Source organism: Cetorhinus maximus, chromosome 23 (genome assembly GCF_964194155.1).
Source record: "Cetorhinus maximus chromosome 23, sCetMax3.hap1.1, whole genome shotgun sequence".
In the NCBI taxonomy this organism is placed as follows: Eukaryota; Metazoa; Chordata; class Chondrichthyes; order Lamniformes; family Cetorhinidae; genus Cetorhinus; species Cetorhinus maximus.
The window spans coordinates 21,846,134-21,866,288 of NC_135901.1; the positions used below are offsets into that span (position 1 = coordinate 21,846,134).

Consider the following 20,155-nt stretch of genomic DNA (forward strand, 5'->3'; position numbering starts at 1 on the left):
CTCCTGTACTCAAACCATCCTGTAATAAAGGCCAATATACCATTTGCCTTCTTGCTGTATCTACATGTTAGCGTTTAGTGACTCATGAACAAAGATACCAAAGTCCCTTTGAAGTTTAACACTTCCCAGCCTCTCACCATTTAAGAAATACTCTATTTCTGTTTTTCCTACCATCTGCCAATTTTTTACCTATTCACTTAGCCTCTCCAAAACCTTTTGAAGCGTCTTTGCATCCTCCTCACAACTCACACTTCCAACTAGTTATTATGTCAAAAAATAAGGAATAAGCAAAACATCGAGGAGAATTCTCCTTCCCTTTGGAATAACATCATGGGAACTTTTACACCAACTGAGAGGGCAGATGGGGCCATAGTTGAAGGTCTCATCTGGAAGCAGGGACCTCTGACAGTGCAGTGCTCCCTCAGTACTGCATCAGAATATCAGCCTGGATTTTATGCTCATGTTTCTGGATGTGGATTTGAACCCACAACCTCCTGACTCAGAGATAAGGATGCAAACACTCAGCCACAACTAACACTTCATCATTACTCCAGATTATTCAGTTCTCATACCTTCAGTTATTCTCATGGACAAGTGTAAGATTTTAGTCCGGGAGTCACAGATTCCCCAAAAAGGGGGTCTAAGCGTAGGTGATTTTGAAGTATTTTATTAGGAATCAATAGTTTAGATGATACATCAGTTAAATAGGCAGAAAAGACATACAACCGGTAACAGGTGAGAATAGTTTACTGGTCCCAGATTGGACAAATGGATGGGGAGATGTAGGGGGGGTGGGATGCTGATCTCCGTATCTGGAGGTGGCAGTCTCCTCAGAATGGTTTACTAGTCCTGGATCAGGAGGATGCTGATCTCCGTGGCTGGAGGTGAAAGTCTCCTCTGAATGGTTTACCGGTCCCGGATCAGGGGGATGCTGATCTCCATGGCTGGAGTTGGCAGTCTCCTCGGAATGGTTTACCAGTCCTGGATCAGGGGGATGCTGATCATTGTGCCTGGAGGTGGCAGTTTCTTTCTTTCTCAGTCTCTTTGAGCCAAAGTGTTCGGCTGAAGGCGGCATGAATCACTTTGAGAAACTCCTTCTTGTCTGAAGTGATTTCCCTCTTGAAAGGCTGTTTATATATTTTATTTCAGGGGGTCTTCTGTCAATCGCTTATTCAATTGTCAAGGGACAGATTTTCAAGTTAATATTCCATTGGAAATCCTTGAAGTCACTGAGTGTCTCATCACTTTCTCGGGCATCCTGTTAACCTTTACTCAGACAGTTGGTTGACACATGGGTCATGAGTTCCCCTCCCCCCACCCCCCTGACCCTATCAAGTTTGTCTTGTTTCATGGTCTGTACTGGAGACATGTCCTTGGCAGAGATAACAGGCCTACACTGTCCTGTGTTTGTCAACTTAGGAAGCTTTCTTCGTAAGAGAGAGAGAGAGAGAGAGCTATTCCTACAATCAATAAATTTATTTAAAAATTACAAGGTTATTTGGCAATGATTTCTTCCAGATTCCCCACCTTGGTAAGGGTGACTTCTGACAAACTGATTTCTGACTAACCCAGCTATTTCTAAGCTATGAGTGTGTTTGCATAATTTCATGATTACATACCATCGATAACATACTAAAGCTACTAGAATTATCAGAATCAGCAACACAAACCCTTGAGCTGCCACCAAGAATAAATGTAAAAACTTTTCCAGTAAAATGTGATAACTATCAACTTCAATTTGTCCTCTACTGATCATGTCACACAATTCTAAATCATTGGCATGTTGTAAATACATATGGTTCAAACGAAGGTTCATGCATCAAAAGCTCATGAATCTTTAAAGATTCTCCAGCTCTCTGTCCACCTTGTGAATATTTTCTAAATCCAGATTCTATATCCCTCTTCACTTTAATTTTACTCCCTCTGACAGATACCAGTGTGATTAATTCTATCCTCATTGTTTTAATGTCAGTTTCTCTACATGGTTTGTGTCAATGTCCTGATGATTTAAAATGTTAACTTAGTCTATGATCACATTAATCACATCATGTTGTTCTATTGTCGAGTAGCTGAGCATGTCTGACCCGGTCTTCAGTGCAGTTTCACCATGCGTACTTGCATTTTAGTTGCTCCATATGTAACAAATCACATCTGCACACTCACACTGGCATCTCAAAATCATGCCCCCTGTGCCATCTGATACAAGTCATTCTTGGACTTTCAGGTAATCTTACCAAAGGCCCGAGGGGGTGGGGTGGTCTGTCTGAAGATCTTTGCTTATCTTCACCTGCATGGTGCAATATCTCAGATAGTGACCAGATTATCAATTTCAGTTTTCCAAGGAAGTTCAGAGGCAAGCAGGCAAACATCTCCAAGAGAAAGCTATCTATTTACCAGTCTTATCTACACTTCCTTAACTTTCACTAGAATGTACCTGGATAGAAGATTAAGATGATCGAGGTGTGCAAGATTATGAGGGGCATGGACAGGGGATGCAGAGGAGATTCACCAGGATGTTGCCTCGGATGAAACATTAAAGTTATGAAGAGAGGTTGGATAGACTTGGGTTGTTTTCGTTGGAGCAGAGAAGACTGAGGGGCGACCTGATCGAGGTGTACAAGATTATGAGGGGCATGGACTGGGTGGATAGGGAGCTGCTGTTCCCCTTAGTTGAAGGGTCAGTTACGAGGGGACATAAGTTCAAGGTGAGGGGCAGGAGGTTTAAGGGGGATGTGAGGAAAAGCTTTTCTACCCAGAGGGTGGTGACGGTCTGGAATGCGCTGCCTGGGAGGGTGGTGGAGGTGGGTTGCCTCACATCCTTTAAAAAGTACCTGGATGAGCACTTGGCACATCATAACATTCAAGGCTATGGGCCAAATGCTGGTAAATGGGATTGGGTAGGTAGGTCAGGTGTTTCTCACGTGTCAGTGCAGACTCGATGGGCCGAAGGGCCTCTTCTGCACTGTGTGATTCTGTGTTAATCTATTGAACTATATCTAGGGTGAATTGTTCCATTTCCCATTTGATGGTGTGATTTTTTTCTTTTATTTTAAGTGGGCCATCCCATTAATTACCATTTATCTCATTCAGGAGTCCTGGAGTAACTTTACTGTCCAAATCAGTATTCTCATAATCTGGCATTTTTACCACAGAGAGAGAAGTGCTTGCAGCTAATTTTGAAACGACTTCGATGTCTCCCCTTCTCTATCACTGCATCTTGGTGGATAACAAATGGGATAAAGCCAAATCCTTAAAAGGCAAAGTCTTTAGTTCAATTCGTAACCACGTTGATAGTTGAAAGGGCCAATAACTGAAGTCACTGGGTGTCTGGAGCTGCTAGTCCAGCTACCTGATTCACTGCAGCAACCAGCCAATCTGTTCCTAATTCACATGGCCTCTATTACTGCCTCTCGCCGCTGCTCGACAGGGTCAGGACTCAGCTGTACAGGAGGAGAGGGAAAGCAGGGCTCACAGTTACTGCCAGCCTCCACATTACACCGATTGTAACCATCACAGACATAGTGGTGGCCCAGGCGGTTACTATTAAAACAGTGAACTGGGGCATCCCTTCCTGGCACCAAGTTCCTGGATGGTCCAGGTTTCTGGTTGGTCGACAGGCCTTCGATGGCCCTACCTTAACCTTCCTGGGTGCTTGGGTCCATGGATCTGATCCCAGATTATATGGGAATGGAGGAGCAACTCATCCCAGGGCATTGTTTGAGTGTTATAAACACTCAATGCATTACGGACTAACAGCTGGAGCCCTTTCTGAAGAAGTTGTTGAAGCTCAGAGAATCAAAATGGTGACCCTGACCCTCCCTACTGCACTGGTAACAGTCATGGAGCCTCTCTGTGAATACACTCAGGATTTCAGTGGGTGCCTGTTTGGTGTTAACTGGAACCTGGTGAAAGTCAATATTCCCTTCGCCCAGGGCCTCCTTAGGCCCGAGTGAGCCTTTGGTCAAAATGTCTCTGTCCATTTCTCATCTTAACTCTCGGGAACTTAGAGCTAGGAGAATCTGTTTAAGGCCATCCTTCTCTAACTCCGCATGGGAAGTTTTAAAGATTTCCCGTTATGGCGTGAGGAGGAGGGCGTCAGTGTTCATATCACCCCCTGCCACCCCCAACTCCTCTTTCAGAGTTCTAACCTGACCAGGGGAAAAGTGTCTGCGAGTGGTCAAGGTAATAACCTCTTCCCTGACCCCAGTGGACGAGGATGGCTCTTCACCATTCCCCCTCCCCGTTCTATCGGGGTCTTAGCCTGTGCTGTGGCCCTGGCTCAGGTGATCACACAAACACACACACACAAACACAACACCCCCCACCCCACCACCCACAGGCACAGGCATTTCCTCATTGCATAGGAGAGGGGAAACTGTTTTCAACTATGTTATCCCAAAAAAGAGCCAGGGTCACCTGCTCTGGTTTCGGAGACAGTAGCCACGCTGCTCCTGATTTGTACCTGAAGCTGTCAGATTTTAACTAAACCCAGGGTGTGATCTGCTTTGGCGGAGGTGACAGATTGTTACTGAACTAATTCCCTCAAATCCCCCCTTGAATCTTCCAACTCCTCACTCAGTTGGTTATATTCTGCCTGTAACTCAATATTTTCTTCCAGTGTCTGCTCTAGTTATTTTTTCTTATATAACACTCTATCGTGTGCCTCCTGTTCCCAGCATAACTGATTGTGCCAGACAGCAATGCTCTCTTACTAACCATCACATTCCTTTTGCAATTTATTGACAAGATCCCTTAACTCCTGTACTTTTTATTCAGTTGTAAGACACATGAGTGCACCATGGGCTAACTGATTCTGGGTCTTCTACAACTTAATGTTGCCTTTTCTGAAACTCTTCAGAAAGTCTACCGAGATATATTCGTAATCCCTGTCACACTCAAGACCAAAGAGCTGAACTCCAGAGGTGAGGTGAAAGTGACTGCCCTTGACATCAAGACTGCATTTGACAGACTGTGGCACCAAGGAGCCCAGCAAAACTGAAATCAATGGGAATCAGGGGAAAAACTCTCCACTGGTTGGAGTCATACCTAGCACAAAGGAGGATGGTTGTGGTTGTTGGAGGTCAATCATCTCAGTTCCAGGACATTACTGCAGGAGTTCCTCAAGGTAGTGTCCTAGGCTCAACCATCTTCAGCTGCTTCATCAATGACCTTCCTTCCATCTTAAGGTCAGATGTGGGGATGTTCGCTGATGATTGCACAATGTTCAGCACCATTTGCGACTCCTCAGATACTGAAGCAGTCCATGTTCAAATACAGCAAGACATGGACATTATCCAGGTTTGGGCTGACAAGTGGCAAGTAACATTCGCGCCATACAAGTGTCAAGCAATGACTATCTCCAACAGGAGAGAATCTAACCATCACCCTTTGGCATTAATTGGTATTACCATCACAGAATCCCCCACGATCAACATCCTGGGGGTTAGCATTGACCAGAAAAAACTGGACTAGCCATATAAATACTGTGGATACATGAGCAATTCAGAGGCTTGGAATCATGCAGCAAGTAACTCACCTCCAAACTCCCCAAAATCTGTCCACCATCTACAAGGAACAAGTCAGGAGTATGATGGAATACTCTCCAATTGCGTGGATGAGTGCAGCTCCCACAACACTCAAGAAGTGTGACACCATCCAGGAAAAAGCAGCCTTCATGATTGGCACCACATCCACAAACATTCACTCCCTCCACCACCGATGCACAGTAGCAGCAGTGTTCACATCTACAAGCTGCACTGCAGGAACTCACCAAGCCTCCTTAGACAGCATCTTTCAACCCCACGACCACTACTATAGGACAAGGGAAGCAGACAAATGGGAACACCACCACCTGGAAACTCCCCTCCAAGCCACTCACCAACTCGACTTGGAAATATATCGCCGTTCCTTCACTGTTGCTGGGTCAAAACCTGGAACTCCCTCCCTAAGAGCACTGTGGGTGTACCTACACCACATGGACTGCAGCAGTTCAAGAAGGTGGCTCATCATCACCTTCTCAGGGACAATTAGGGAGGCGCAATAAATGCTGGCCCAGCCAGCGACGCCCACTTCCCACAAATGGATAAAAAACAATCACTTCTACAATTCCTAGGATATCTCTCACCCCCAGCATATATTTTCCCTGTCAGACCATCTATCAATCATTTCAGGAATATGCCAATATCAATGGATGCTCCTGGCTTCACTGAAGAAAATCTCTATCCACATTTAACTAAGGCCATCGCTTCTCAGGCCTGTGATCTCAATCACTGTGGCCTCTCTCCTAACACCACTTTGGAAGATTTATGTCCGGGAGTTACAGATTACCCAAAAACAGGGTCAAGCTCATAAGTGACTTTAAAGTAGTTTCTTGGGAAGCAACAGCTTAGATATGATCAATAAGCTAAACAGACAGGAAAAGCATTCGACCTGTGACAGGTGAGAATAGTTTACTGGTCCCAGAGGACAAATGGACAGATGACATAGTGAGTGCTGGTCTCCGTGGTTGGTGGCGGCAGTCTCCTCTGAACAGTTAACTGGTGTGAGCCAAAGTGGGGTGCTGGGAGTGTGGGTGTTGTGCTGAAGACAGTATGCATCACTTTGAAATCTTTCTGCTCTCGAGAGCCTGTTTTAAACTTCACACAGTATTATGATCTGGTTAGGGACAGTGAACATTCTAAAAGAAATCAAATACCTTGTTTTAATCAATAGAACTATGCCACAAGATTTCTCTATTTTTTAAACAAAACCAACTTTATTGTATGTAAAAGAATTTTAAAAACAAGCGCTATTAACATAATAATATGGTTTATAACTATGTATGTTATGCACTCAGGTTTACTTCTTACTCCAAGAATTCTCTTATAAGACACATCAATCTTAAGGTTATTTACTTCTGTCGGGACCATCCATAAGCATACCACAATTCTCTGGCGAATGCTCTTCAAATCCAGCTATTCTCAGAGGTAAAACTTTAATTTACCATTTCTTGACTACAGATGCCTAAGTCCCTTGTCCTGATCAAGTTTCAATAGTTCCAAGCTAATCTGTTTATTGCTTTCTTTACCACAAGACTCTGTGAGGATCACTGTAGATTCTCCCACTAGCTTCAAACTAGGAAATCTTCCAGCTTCTGTTCCCTCCATAAAATTCAAACTGAGATTAAGTCTCGCCTGCATTCCACACGATGAATGATGAAATTAGTTTTTAAACTCTGTTTACAGCAAAGGCCTATTTAACACATTTCCTTTGGCTATCTTCTCTCGATGCGCTGCAAAGCACGAGGTCCAAACCGCAATTAACTTTGCAAACAGACAGATAAATTGAAACCAGAGAATCACCCTAAGTTTCCCCAAATCCATGACAACATAGCCTTTTCTGGGATGTCCTGAAACCAACCTTTATGTTAATTATCCCTCATATACAATCTCTTCTTTGATCTGATTAAGTAAATGGATTTTACAATTGTCCAGGATTTACTGACTGCTTTTAAACTAACTTAGCTCTAACTCCTAAAACAAAAACATCTCATTGGACTGCCCTTGTTCTTGCAAGGATTGCTGACGTCATGTCTCCAGCTCTTTAGCTAAGTAAGCCCACCTGCTACTTTACGATTTTACCTTCCAGCTGTTAACCTCTTAAGTCAACATTGCCCCAAATTTTTAAGTGTCATAGACTCCAAGCTTGTTTGAATTCAATTTATCCTATTTTCTACAGTTAAGACTTTAATTCCCAAAACCAAAAACTATACTCTAAAACACATGAACCATGAACTAGATATCAGCTACAACAGGCAGTTTAAGTGTGGGCCATGAGATCCAATCGTATCAGGGTTAGAAGTATCTTTTTAAGGGCCTGTCCATAGCAGAGATAACAGGCCTGTCCTGTGTTTGTCACCCAGTAAGCTGCTATGGAAGCTTTTTTCATAAGAGTGAACAATTTCTATAATATTCCATAACTTTAAGATTTTATACATTTATTAGATGGCAATTTCTTACAGTTCGGTACTTGGATTGGACTTGTCTCCATTCCCATGCCGAGGAGATTTCTGTGCCAGGCGGGAGGGGTAACATTTGGAGACTTTCGATTATCCATCAATTCCCATTCCCCTTCTTTTTGATGGATAATGGAGGTGTCACTGTGTGCAATGTGCAAGTCAGTAAGAATTATCAGCAAAAGATTAATCAGCACTTTCTAATTGGAGATGTTAATCAGTGGAACCTCTCAGGCATTCAATTGTACAGCTCGTACCAAAGATCACTTTAGGATTGAAGTAAAAGTTCATGATCTTATTCTAAACTAATTTCTGGTGAGAGTTCCTGAATTAAGGGGGAAGATCACAGAGAGCGATTCTTAAAAGTATCCTGCAGCCCCGAGAACACAATCAGCTATAGGTCCAGAATATTAAACTCCAGCCAAGTTACAGGGGTTATTAACATCAGCAGAAACAAACCTGACATTGTCAGACTATCAATCCTGGATGCAATTATCAGGTGCAATATTAGCAGAATCCAACCCCTGCAGTCACTTGTGACCTCGCTGGTGTTTCAGCAGTTGGGATGAATCAATGTATCCCTTCCCACATTCGGAGCAGGTAAACGGTCTCTCCCCAGTATGAACTCGCTCGTGTCTCAGCAGTTGGCATGAATCAGTGAATCCCTTCCCACACATGGAGCAGGTGAACGGCCTCTCCCCAGTGTGAACTCGCTGGTGCACAATGAGACTGCCTGAATGCCTGAAGCTCTTTCCACAGTCAGTGCAGCTGAATGGTTTCTCCCCAGTGTGAACTCGCTGATGTTTCAGCAGGGTGGATGAAAGCCTAAAGCTCATTCCACAGGAAGTGCAGCTGAATGGTTTCACCTCAGTGTGAACTCGCTGGTGTGACACTAGGTTAGATGAATTGATGAATCCCTTCCCACATACGGAGCATGTGAATGGCCTTTCCCCGGTGTGAACTCGCCGGTGTAAAGCTAGGTTGTATGACTGAATGAATCCTTTCCCACACACTGAACAGGTGAATGGCCTCTCCCCAGTGTGAACTCGCTGGTGTAATGCTAGGTTGGATGACTGAGTGAATTCCTTCCCACACACGGAGCAGGTGAACGGTCTCTCCCCAGTGTGGATGCGTCGATGAGTTTCCAGCTTGGACGGGCAAGTGAATGCCTTTCCACAGTCCCCACATTTCCACGGTTTCTCCGTGGTGTCGGTGTCCTCGTGTCTCTCCAGGTTGGACAATCAATTGAAGCCTCGTCCACGCACAGAACACGTGTACGATTTCTCCCCGCAGTGAATGGTGTGATGTCTTTCAGGCTGTGGAACTGGTTACGGTTCTTTCCACAGTCAGTGCACTAGAACACTCTCATTCGGGTGAGTCTCAGTACTTTTCCAGTTACACTGATGTTTGAAATCTTTTCCCACAGAAAAAACAGACAAACCTTTCTCCTTCCACAGTCAACAGCCGATGATATTCAATTCCTAATGAATCAAATGACTCTGTCAGGTCTTCGATGTGACGTTTGCTTTGAGTTTCCTGTCTGCAAATCCTCTCCTAATATCCTGTAAAAGGGGTTTACAAAAGTCATCACTGTAAGTCCAGGACAAAAACTCAGAACAGACAATTCTAATTTCTATGGAACATTTTTCTTCTCATGTTCTCCCAAAGCCACAGATCTCCATCCCACATCCTCTCCCTCCTCCCTGTGCTGAAATCCGAATAAAGTGTTGGATAATCCTTTCCACATCCTTTCAACAAATTTGTACAACTTGAGATAACAATATTTTTGATGATTCACTTCATTCATGACTTGTGACAAAACATTAATCTGAAAAACCCTGACCGACCAAACAGAATAGCAGATGTTAACCTTGTGTCCAGAACTCAGTGCGGAGATTTTATGAGCAATTCTCCAAACTTCCAAGGGTTTCCTTCCTTCTTTTTCTCCCTCTTTAACTAAACCTGGTATCAGTCTCAGGGCCTATTCAGGTTCCTGGTTCTCTTCCTGCTGACTAACTAACTCCAGTTAAATATTGAGAAGACTGAAGCCACTGTTTTTGGTCCCTGCTCCAATTTCCATTTCCCAATGACCAACTCCATCCCTCTCCCTGGCAATACTCTGAGATTAAGCCAGTCTGTTCACAACCTTGGTGTCACATTTGATCCGGAGATGAATTTCTGACCTCATATCCGTGCCATCGCTAAGACTGCCTTTTTCCAAGTCCGTAATATTGCCTGACCTGTCTCAGCACATCTGCTGCTGAAACACTCATCCACACCTTCATCACCTCCAGACTCGACTGTTCCAATTCACTCTGGCTGGTCTCGCACATTCTACCTTCTGTAAACTTGAGGCCATCCAAAAGTCTGCTGCCCGAGTCTGAACTCGCAGAAAGTCCCATTCCCCTATCACCCCTGTGCTCCCTGATTTGCATTGGCTCCCAGTCAAGCAATGCCTTGATTTTAAAATGCTCAACCTTGTATTTGAATCCCTCCATGGCCTCGTCCCTCCCTATCTCTATGATCTCCTCCAGTCGCACAGCCCTCTGAGATATCTGTGCTGCTCTAAATCTGACCTCTTGTACATTCCCTATTATAATTGCTCCAACTCTGGTCGCCGTGTCTTCAGTTCCCTCAGCCCCAAGTTCTGGAATTCCCTCCCTACATCTCTCTGTCTCTACCTCACTTTCCTCCTTTAAGACACTTTTTAAAACCTACCTCTTTGACCAAGCTTTTGTTCATCTGCCCTCATATCTCCTCATGTGTCTCGGTGTCACACTTTGTTTTATAATTTTCCTGTGAAATGCACTGGGATGGTTTCTGATGCTAAAGTCTCTATATAAATAGAAGTTGTTGTTGTTGTTGACTGTAACTCTGACCCCCTGATTTACAACAACCCACTGATTTCACAACAAACTCTCTCTCTGATTTTTTGCCTCTTGCTGGTTTGCGGCCTCTATAAAGATGGTGACCGTTAATTCAGGCCAGTCGCCGGGAGAAGCCGCAGCTGTTTCCACCCCCCCCCCCCCGCCCCCGCTCCCGCTCGCGCTCGATACAAACGCGAGACCAGAAGCTTCTTATTCAGGTTTGGGGCCGACAGGCCTCACTCCAGCTACAGCATCAGCACTACGCATGCTTCAACTCGCAAAGCCCGGTGATTGATGGCAGTTCCATACCAATAGGAAGAGGGGGCGGGCCTGGAAGACCAAGCAGGAGCGACAGGTCCTCCAACCAATCGGAGTGAATGAGGGGCGGGGCTTAGCCTGGATCTCCCTCATTGGCTGAAACTCAGTATCATTTTGAAAGCTGATTTGTCATAAATTCCAGCGGGAAACTGGACTTTTTCTTCGCGGTGACAGGCCCGGGGCCAGCGGGCTCACTGGCCGCCATCTTGCGAGTGGAAGTCAGGGCGGATCAGGGAGGCGGTGCTTCCTCCCCGGTGACAGGTCCGGGTTACCCGGGCAACCGGCCGCCGCCATCTTGTGCTGAGGGTTTTCCATCCGGGTCTTTAGTGAAGGAATGGACAATGAGCTGGAGTCAGTTTGAAAACTGTTCAGAGGAAGGTCTGAAATCAGATTTACATCCAGATACCTGTAAGGACAATAAAGTTTACATCAATTATGTGTTTAAAATGAAATCAGAATGCTGGAAATACTCAGTTCTGAAGAAGAATCATATTGGATTGGAAATGTTAAATCTGTTTCTCTTCACAGAAGCTGCCAAACCTGCTGAGGATTTCCAGAACTTTCTGTTTTTATTTCAGATTTCCAGCATCCACCGTATTTTACTAAAATTATGTTTTTCTAAAAATTTGTTGCATGACTAGTTAAGAGTAAAATAATTTCTACCATTTAAATGTACATATAATTTATTATTTATATTTATTTGTGTAATTGAGACTCGGCTGTTAAGGAACAAAGTCAGAAATCACTTCACAGAAAATATAGTGGAAATCTGGAATTCTGTTGAGATTTCGTCAATTTTTTAAAAAATTGATTAATGGGGTGTGGGTGTCGCTGGCTGGGCCAGCACTTATTGCCCATCCTTAGTTGCCCTTGAGAAGGTGGTGCTGAGCTGCCTTCTTGGAACCGCTGCAGTCCATGTGGAGTAGGTACACCTACAGTGCTGTTAGGGAGGGAGTTCCAGGATTTTGACTCAGCGACAGTGAAGGAACGGTGATATATTTCCAAATCAGGATGGTGAGTGGCTTGGAGGGGAATTTCCAGGTGATGGTGTTCCCATCTATCTGCTATCCTTGTCCTGCTTGATCATAGCGGCCATGAGTTTGGAAGGTGCTGCTGAAGGAGCCTTGGTGAGTTCCTGCAGTGCATCTTGTGGATGGTACACATTGCTGCCATAGTTCATTGGTGGTGGGGGGAGTGAATAAAGCCAGCTGCTTTGTCCTGGATGGTGTCAAGCTTCTTGAGTGTTGTGGGAGCTGCACTCATCCAGGCAAGTGGGGAGTATTCCATCACACTCCTGACTTGTGCCCAGTAGATGGTGGACAGGCTTTGGAGAGTGGGAAAGTAACTTATTCACCTTAGGGTTCCTAGCCTCTGACCTACTCTTGTAGCCACAGTATTTATATGGATAGTCGAATTCAGTTTCTGTCAATGGTAACCCCCAGAATATTAATAGTGGGGAATTCAGTGATGGTAATGCCATTGAATGTCAAGGCTTGATGGTTCAATTCTCTCCTGTTAGAGATGGTCATTGCCTCGCACTCCTGTGATGCAAATGTTATGTGCCACATGTCAGCCCAAGCCTGGATATTGTCCAGGTCTTGCTGCATTTGGACATGGACTACTTCAGTATCTGAGGAGTTGCGAATGGTGCTGAACATTGTGTAATCATCAACAAACATCCCCACCTCTGACCTCATGATGGAAAGACGGTCATTGATGAAGCAACTGAAGATGGTTGGGCCTAGACCACTATCCTGAAGAACTCCTGCAGTGATGTCCTGGAACTGAGATGATGGACCTCCAACAATCTCAGTCATCTTCCTTTGTGCTAGTATTGAAAAACTGAGATTGCTGAATGCTTATGAGGCAAGGATATTAACGGTTATGGAATGAATGCAGTTTAGATTTAACATACAGATAAAGCATCTGTATCCTGGAGCTCAATGTCTGAGGTTGGATTGATTCCGTTTTTGTTTTGAAGGCGGTGTAGGTTTCCTGTCTGTTCTTTAGATTATCTCCATGCTTGAGGGTAATTTGCTGAAGGTGAGATACAGGGAAGAAAATGAAGAGGGTTGGTGCTATGACACAGCCTTGTCTGATCTCAGTCTTCACTGAGACAGGGTCTGTGGTGGCTCCGTTGATGAGGATCACGGCTTTCATGTCATTGTGGAGTAGGTGGAGGATGGTGACAAATTTCTGAGGCTGAATTTGAGGAGAATACTGCATAAAACTTCATGTTTGACAGTGTAAAAGGCTTTTGTGAGGTTGAAAAAGGGCCAGTACAGCGGTTGGTGCTGTTCCTTGGATTTTTCTTGGGTTTGCCAACCAGTAAAGATTATGACTGTGGTGCCTCTCAATAGGGGAAAACTACACTGTGAATCCGGAAGGAGATTTTTAGCCACTAAGAGGAGGTGATTGAGGAGGATCCTTGTAATGATTTTTCTTGTGGCAGGCAGCAGGGAGACTCCCCTGCAATTACCGCAATCAGACTTGTCCCTCTCCTTGAATACAGTCACAGAGATCCCCCGGCGTGCATCCCTCTTCCCAGTGAGGAATACCAGATTGTCCAGCCAGGAGCGTAACTTCGCCATGTTTCAGAATTTTAGCCGGGATTCCATCTGCTCCAGATCTTGTTGTTTTTCAGCTGTCAAATGGCTTTTTCACTTTCACTCTGGACCGTGGTAGCACCAAGGCTGAGCCTGATGGGGTATTGAGGAATGGAATTGAAGACATTGAAGTCAAAGACAGAGTCTTGGTTGAGGAGTTCTCCATAATGTTCTCTCTAGTGAGTACTGACTGCCTCCCTCTCCTTGACGAGGTTCCCTCCATGCTTGGCTCTTGGTAGGGTTGGCCCTTGAGTGCTTGGGTCGTAGATGGTCTTGACAGCGCTGATGAAACCACGCATGTTGTTGGTGTCCGTGAGTTGTTGGCTCTCCTGTGCACTTTCTACCCACCATTTGTTATCTGTTTTGTGGGTTTTAAAAGTTTCCCCTGTCGACTGTGAGATCCAGGAAAATGTGAATTGTTTCCCATATCTTGGCAGCTTCTTTTTGACAGAGGCAGACATAGACGATTAAATACATCGTCACCTCTAATATTCCAGCTCAGCCTTTGGCTGAATGAGGAGATGAGTATTTGAGGATGACGATCTCAAATTCGAGACAAAGGTCATGGTTTACTGGGCAGCAGTGATCCCCAAACTCCTAAAGGCTTCAGAGACTTGGACAACCTAGAGCAGGCACCTCAGAGCACTGGAGAAGTCCCACCAGCAGATTTGGAGGATCACAATATCCTCCAAATCTGGTGGCAAGAAAGGTGGTCAGCCAGCAGTGTCCTCTCCCAAGCCAACGTGCTCAGCATTGAGGTGCTAACCACTCAAAACCAGCTCCGCTGTGCAGGACATGTCGTTCATGTGCCTGACATCAGGCTCCCGAATCAACTGCTTTTTTCAGAACTGAGTCACATCAGGAGACTCCCAGGAGAATAAAGGAAACACTTAGGATTGTCCTTAAAACATCACCGGAGAGACCAAACATCCCCGCAGTCTCATCGGATTGTGACAACCAGAAGGTTTATTTGTGAAGGCACCGATTACATTGAAAGACTTCATCGAGAGTATGCAGGGGCAAGGTTAAGGCATCAGAGAGCAACAACCCACCAACACCTTCTCTATCCAACCCTTCAATCACCACCTGCCCATATGTGACAGAGTCTGCTGAATACGCCTTGGACATATCTCTAAACCCATTGAATGAGAATGAAAACAAATCATACTCAATCCTGAGGGAATGCTTAAGAAAGGGAGTCAGGATGAATCAGAGGGGCGGGGCTTCCTCGGTGACAGACCCAGATCACCCAGGCAATTGGCCAGCATCTTGGGAGAGGCATTTTCAGCCGGCAGGGTGCATGCGTGACCATCTTGATGAGGAAACAGAGAGCGGGCAGAGCTTCAGGGTTCCAGTGACCAGGAGACAAATGATTGACTGATTCATTTTACTCTGCACACAGGGGTTGGAGTACTGAACCCAGTCAGAGTAGAGAGAGGGAGAAAGCTGTGAGTGGAAGAAAGAAGTAGCGAGATGGGTTTGGATTTCAGCCCAGAGAGGGGGGAAGATTGTGTGGGACGGGGATTTACAGCTTTGGGGAAAATTGTTCCATAGAAACTAGAATTGTCTGTTCTGAATTTCTGTCTTCTTCTTACAGTGACTCCATTTTCAAGCATTAGAACTGGAGTATTTACAGACAGGAAACTCCAACCCTTCAAGATTTAACAGAGTCACTCGATTCATCAGGACCTGAATTCCATCGGACTTTGAATGTAGAAAGAGATAAGTTTGTCTACTCTGTCTGCAGGATGATTTCAAACATCAGTGTGACTGGAAAAGCGCTGGTGTGAGTGCCCCAGGGAACTGAATGTGGAAAGAGCTTTAATCAGTTACACAGCCTGAAAAAACATCGCATCGTTCGCAGCAGGGAGAAACCATACACGTGTTGTGTGTGTGGACAAGGCTTTACTGATCATCCAACCTGGAGAGACACAAGGACACCCGCACCACGGAGAAACCGTGGAAATGTGGGGACTGTGGGAAGGGCTTCAGATCCCCGTCTGTGCTGGAAATTCATCGACGCAGTCACACCGGGGAGAGGCCATTCACCTGCTCCGTATGTGGGAAGGGATTCACTCAGTTATCCAGCTTACATACCCACCAGCGAATTCACACTGGGGAGAGACCATTTAAATGCCCAGATTGCGGGATGTGCTTTAAAAATTCCGGGGAACTGAGGTCCCATCAACGTGTTCACACTGACGAGAGACCGTTCATATGCTCTCAATGCGGAACTGGGTTCAGGCGATCATCTCAACTCACTGCGCACCAGCAAGTTCACACTGGGGAGAGACCATTCATTTGCTCTGAGTGTGGGAAGGGATTCACTCAGTCATCCCACCTGCTAACACACCAGCACACTCACACTGGAGAGAGGCCATTCATCTGCTCTGAGTGTGGGAAGGGATTTGCTCGGTCATTCACACTGCTGATACATCAGCGCACTCACACTGGGGAGAAGCCGTACACCTGCTCCAAGTGTGGGAAGGGATTCCATGTGTCAACCACCCTGCTGACCCACCAGCGAGTTCACACTGGGGAGAGGCCATTCACCTGCCCCGAGTGTGGAAAGAGATTCATTTGGTCATCTCATTTGCACAGACACCGACGCACTCATAGTGGGGAGAGGCCGTTTACCTGCTCTTTGTGTGGGAAGGGATTCACTCAGTCATCCCACCTGCAGAGACACCAGCGAGTTCACGAGTGACTGCAGGGGTTGGATTCTGCTGCTGTTAATCACATCCGGTGCTGAACGTGTGGGTTAATCCTGAGGTGTGTGAGAAATGTGTCCCAGCCGCTCTCTGCCACGGTTCAGAGCTCCTAGACATGGAACAGAAGGCTCCTTTACAAATGTACTTAGAATCAGGAAGAATAACGGTGAATGCTGGAAACCTGCTGTAAAATCAGAGATTGGTGGAAAACTGTGATCTGTTCCTGAGTGAAAGTGAAACAGCAGGTTTAAGTTTCCAGTGAGTATGGTACGAGGATTGAAAATGTTTGTGTGACATTCCTGAATCTACCAACGCAATGCAATAACAACAATAAGTTGCATTTATATAGAACCTTTAACATAGTAAAACATGTCAAGGTGCTTCACAGATGATCAAAAACTTGGTCAAAGAGGTAGATTCTAAGAAGTATTTTAAAGAAGGGGAGAGAGAGGTTTAAGGAGGGAATCCAGAGCTCAGGAGCTGAAAGCACGGCCCCCAATGGTGGAGTGATGTAGGTAGGGGAGTGAGGCAGGGTCACAATTGGAGGAGCATAAGGTGCTCAGAGGGTCATAGGGCTGGAGGAGTTTCCAGAGACTGTCTGTCATGGAGAGAGTGGCTGCCTCCATGGAGATTCAAGCACAGCTCTGAAATGGGTCCATGCAGGTTCTGACCACGGCCTTGCAGGAGATGTCTGCTGCCTTAAACAGGATGACAAATACTGTATCTGTGACCTTACAACGCGTCACTGATCTCCACCAAGCTGGTCTGCAGCAGAGTGGGAGGAATGATGTGCTGCTGGTTCAGGAGAGGGACGATGGAGAAAGGAGACCTGGAACTGGGAACTCCGATCAAAAGCATTCTCAATCCTCACGCACTACCCCACCCACCCCCAGGCAGTAGCCTATACACTGCCTCCTCTCCCACCAGCTGAATCTGCCCCTGCACAGATACAAGTGGATCAGTTTTTGCCGGGACCCTGAGGGGCTCTGAAATCCAGAGGGTGGAGACCATAAGCCTCTCGGCAGTGAGAGCAGGGATGTGAGCAGCCTGTCCCTCCCTCTGCTGAAACCACACAGGATGTACCATGTAGAAGCAATAGGAAGGGTCTAGGCCAGAAATTGTAATTTACCAAGGGTGTGCACAGGAGCGTTTTACAAAATATTAAGTTTCCTTTTTAAATAATGACACAGAAAATGTATTGATTGGAATCATTTCCTGCACCTGTCCATTCTGACATCCCAAGGGCCAACTCACCCTATCACTGGGTTTGTGCTGAATGTCAATCTGGGCTGGGAGCTATTGGGTGGATGTGCAATGGGTGGATGAGTGGGTGAAGGAATGTTCAGTGAACAGGGTGGGGGAGGGGGGGTTGGTGCTGCTGGTGGGAAGTGTTCATCCTGACACAGTGACCATTCATTGATCACTTTGAAATGATCGACCTGCTGTGTATTTCTCCATTTTTGTTCTTTTAGTTTTCCAGGATTTATATATTTGTATTCTTTTTATTAAAACATTCTTGTTGTAACACTGAAATCCAGAGGATTTTAAATCTGTTAAAGTCAATCCCCATCGAGTACACAGGAGGACTCAACTGATCCGAACTTTTTCTGTTATCAATAAACAAAAAGATCTTATAAAATGTCCATATGGGGAATTGTTTTTCTCTGAGACCAGGGATGGTCAAACTATGTCCCAAAGTTCAGATCTGGGCCTTGAGCCTGGGCTATCGGGCCCACATTCATGAAGCGCCATGTCCTTCATCCCCGATTTTAATCACTCCACCATTGGTGGCTGTGTCTTCGGCTGCCTGGACCCTAAGCTCTGGAATTTCCTCCCTAAACCTCTCCACCTTTCTACTTCACTTTCCTCCTTTAAGACAGTCCTTATAACTGATCTCTTTTATCAAGCTTTTGGTCATCTGGCCTAAAATGTCCTTCTGCTCATATCAAATTCCATGGGACATTTTATCATGTTAAAAGCTCGATATAAATATAAGATGCTGTTGTTGTAGCTCAGTCAGACCCAATCACTTGCTGAGTGAGTGAGGCTATATAAATGTAACTCAGATAGACACAGCTTGTTAGAACAGACCTGGGCAGAAGGAAGCTCTGAACTAATCACTGGTATCCCTGATCTCCACAAATGGGAAAAAGTGATTCTTTCCAAACATTCGAAAATACATTCGTCAAAGATGGTTTGTTGTTGTGAGCTGCATTATTTGGTAGAATTAGAGTGAAGGAGTGAGATTGATCCACAGCCTGAGTCACCAGTTTAAGGACAGGAGGAGTGAGAATCTGGAGAGGAGAAAAGAATAAGTAGGAGACTGGACACTGAATCTGGAACAATGAGCAGAGAGGGAGAGGAGTGTGTGGGACAGAGATTTATAGATTTAGTGGAATGAGAGGGAAAATGTTCCATCGATGCTAAAATTGTCTATTCTGAATTTCTATCCTGGACTGACAGTGATGATTTTTGTAAACTCTGTTTACAGGATATTAGAAGGGGAGGATTTGCAGACGAGAAACTTGAACCAAATATCTCAACAAGATCTTATGTAATCACTGAATTCTGAATAAGATCAGCCTCTGATTATTGCAGGAGAAATGTTTGTCTGTGGGAAAAGATTTAAATCATCAACGTGACTGGAAAATCATCAGGATACACACACCCGAGTCGGAAGCTCATCTCGAGGTCAAATATGACATCAAATGTCCAATAAGTCCAGTTTAGTCTCAGACAGTAAGCAGGGAGAGGAATGGAGTTAGTAGCTAGGGAATGAAAACAATGACTTCAGTCTTCCCAATGTTTAATTGGAGGAAAATTCTGCACATCCACCACTGGATATCAGACAAACAGTCTGATAATGTAATAAAAGTGGAGAGGTTGAGAGAGGTGGTGGTGAGGTAAAGCTGGGAGCTGGCAGTGTACATGTGAAAACTGATGTCATTATGTGGAGCAGGTTGATGAGAAATAAGAGGAGGCAAAGGTGGATTTTTTGGGGACATAAGAGGTAAATGTGGGAGTGGGAAGAGAAGACATTGCAAGTGATTCTCTGACTCTGATTAGATAAAGAATGGGACCAGGGGAGAACGGCCCTACCCAGCTAGACGACAGTGCAGAGGTGATGAAGCAGCATGATATGGTCAAGCTTGTCAAAGGCTGCAGACAGGTCGAGAAGGGAGAATTTATCTTTGTCACAGTAACATAGGATGTCATTTGTGACTTTGATAAGAGCTGGTTCAGTACTGAGGCAGGGGCAAAAACCTGATTGGAGGGATTCAAACATGTCGTTCAGGGAATCATGGACACAGATTCGGGAAATGACAAACTATTCTTGGAGTGTGGAGAGGAAAGGGAGGGTCGAGATGAGGCAGTAGTTTGCAAGGATGATGCAGTCAAGGGTTTGTGTTTTGAGGAGGGGGTGATGATGGCAGATTTGAAGGAGAGAGGAAAAGTACCTGAAGAGAGAGAAAACTTAACAATGTCAGCAAACATGGGAAGTTGGGCAATCAGCACTTTAGTGAGCATAAGATCGATGGAGCAGGAGCTGGGTCTCAGGGATAAGATGAGCCCTGAGAGGGCAAGGGGGGGAGCTGGGAGAGAAACTGGAGAAAGTTGTGGATTAAGGGTTCGGCCAATGGGGAGCTTGAGAAACAGTTT

General features: G+C 45.3%; 4 protein-coding genes across 4 annotated transcripts in view; 3 read left to right on the forward strand and 1 right to left on the reverse strand.

Moving 5' to 3' along the window:
* LOC144697102 (uncharacterized) overlaps nt 1–20,155 on the forward strand; it is a 377,962-nt gene that overhangs the window by 227,922 nt on the left and 129,885 nt on the right. The gene's annotated exons all lie outside the window — the stretch shown is intronic.
* Nucleotides 1–20,155, reverse strand: part of LOC144697340 (uncharacterized) — a 316,254-nt gene that overhangs the window by 185,788 nt on the left and 110,311 nt on the right. The window lies entirely within an intron of this gene.
* Nucleotides 1–20,155, forward strand: part of LOC144697022 (uncharacterized) — a 93,673-nt gene that overhangs the window by 62,459 nt on the left and 11,059 nt on the right. The window lies entirely within an intron of this gene.
* On the forward strand, nt 11,357–18,134 carry LOC144697260 (uncharacterized). Its single transcript, XM_078569199.1, has 2 exons — nt 11,357–11,586; nt 15,382–18,134. Exon 2 carries the CDS (start codon nt 15,934–15,936, stop codon nt 16,489–16,491), a length of 558 nt encoding a protein of 185 aa, XP_078425325.1. The 5' UTR covers nt 11,357–11,586; nt 15,382–15,933; the 3' UTR covers nt 16,492–18,134.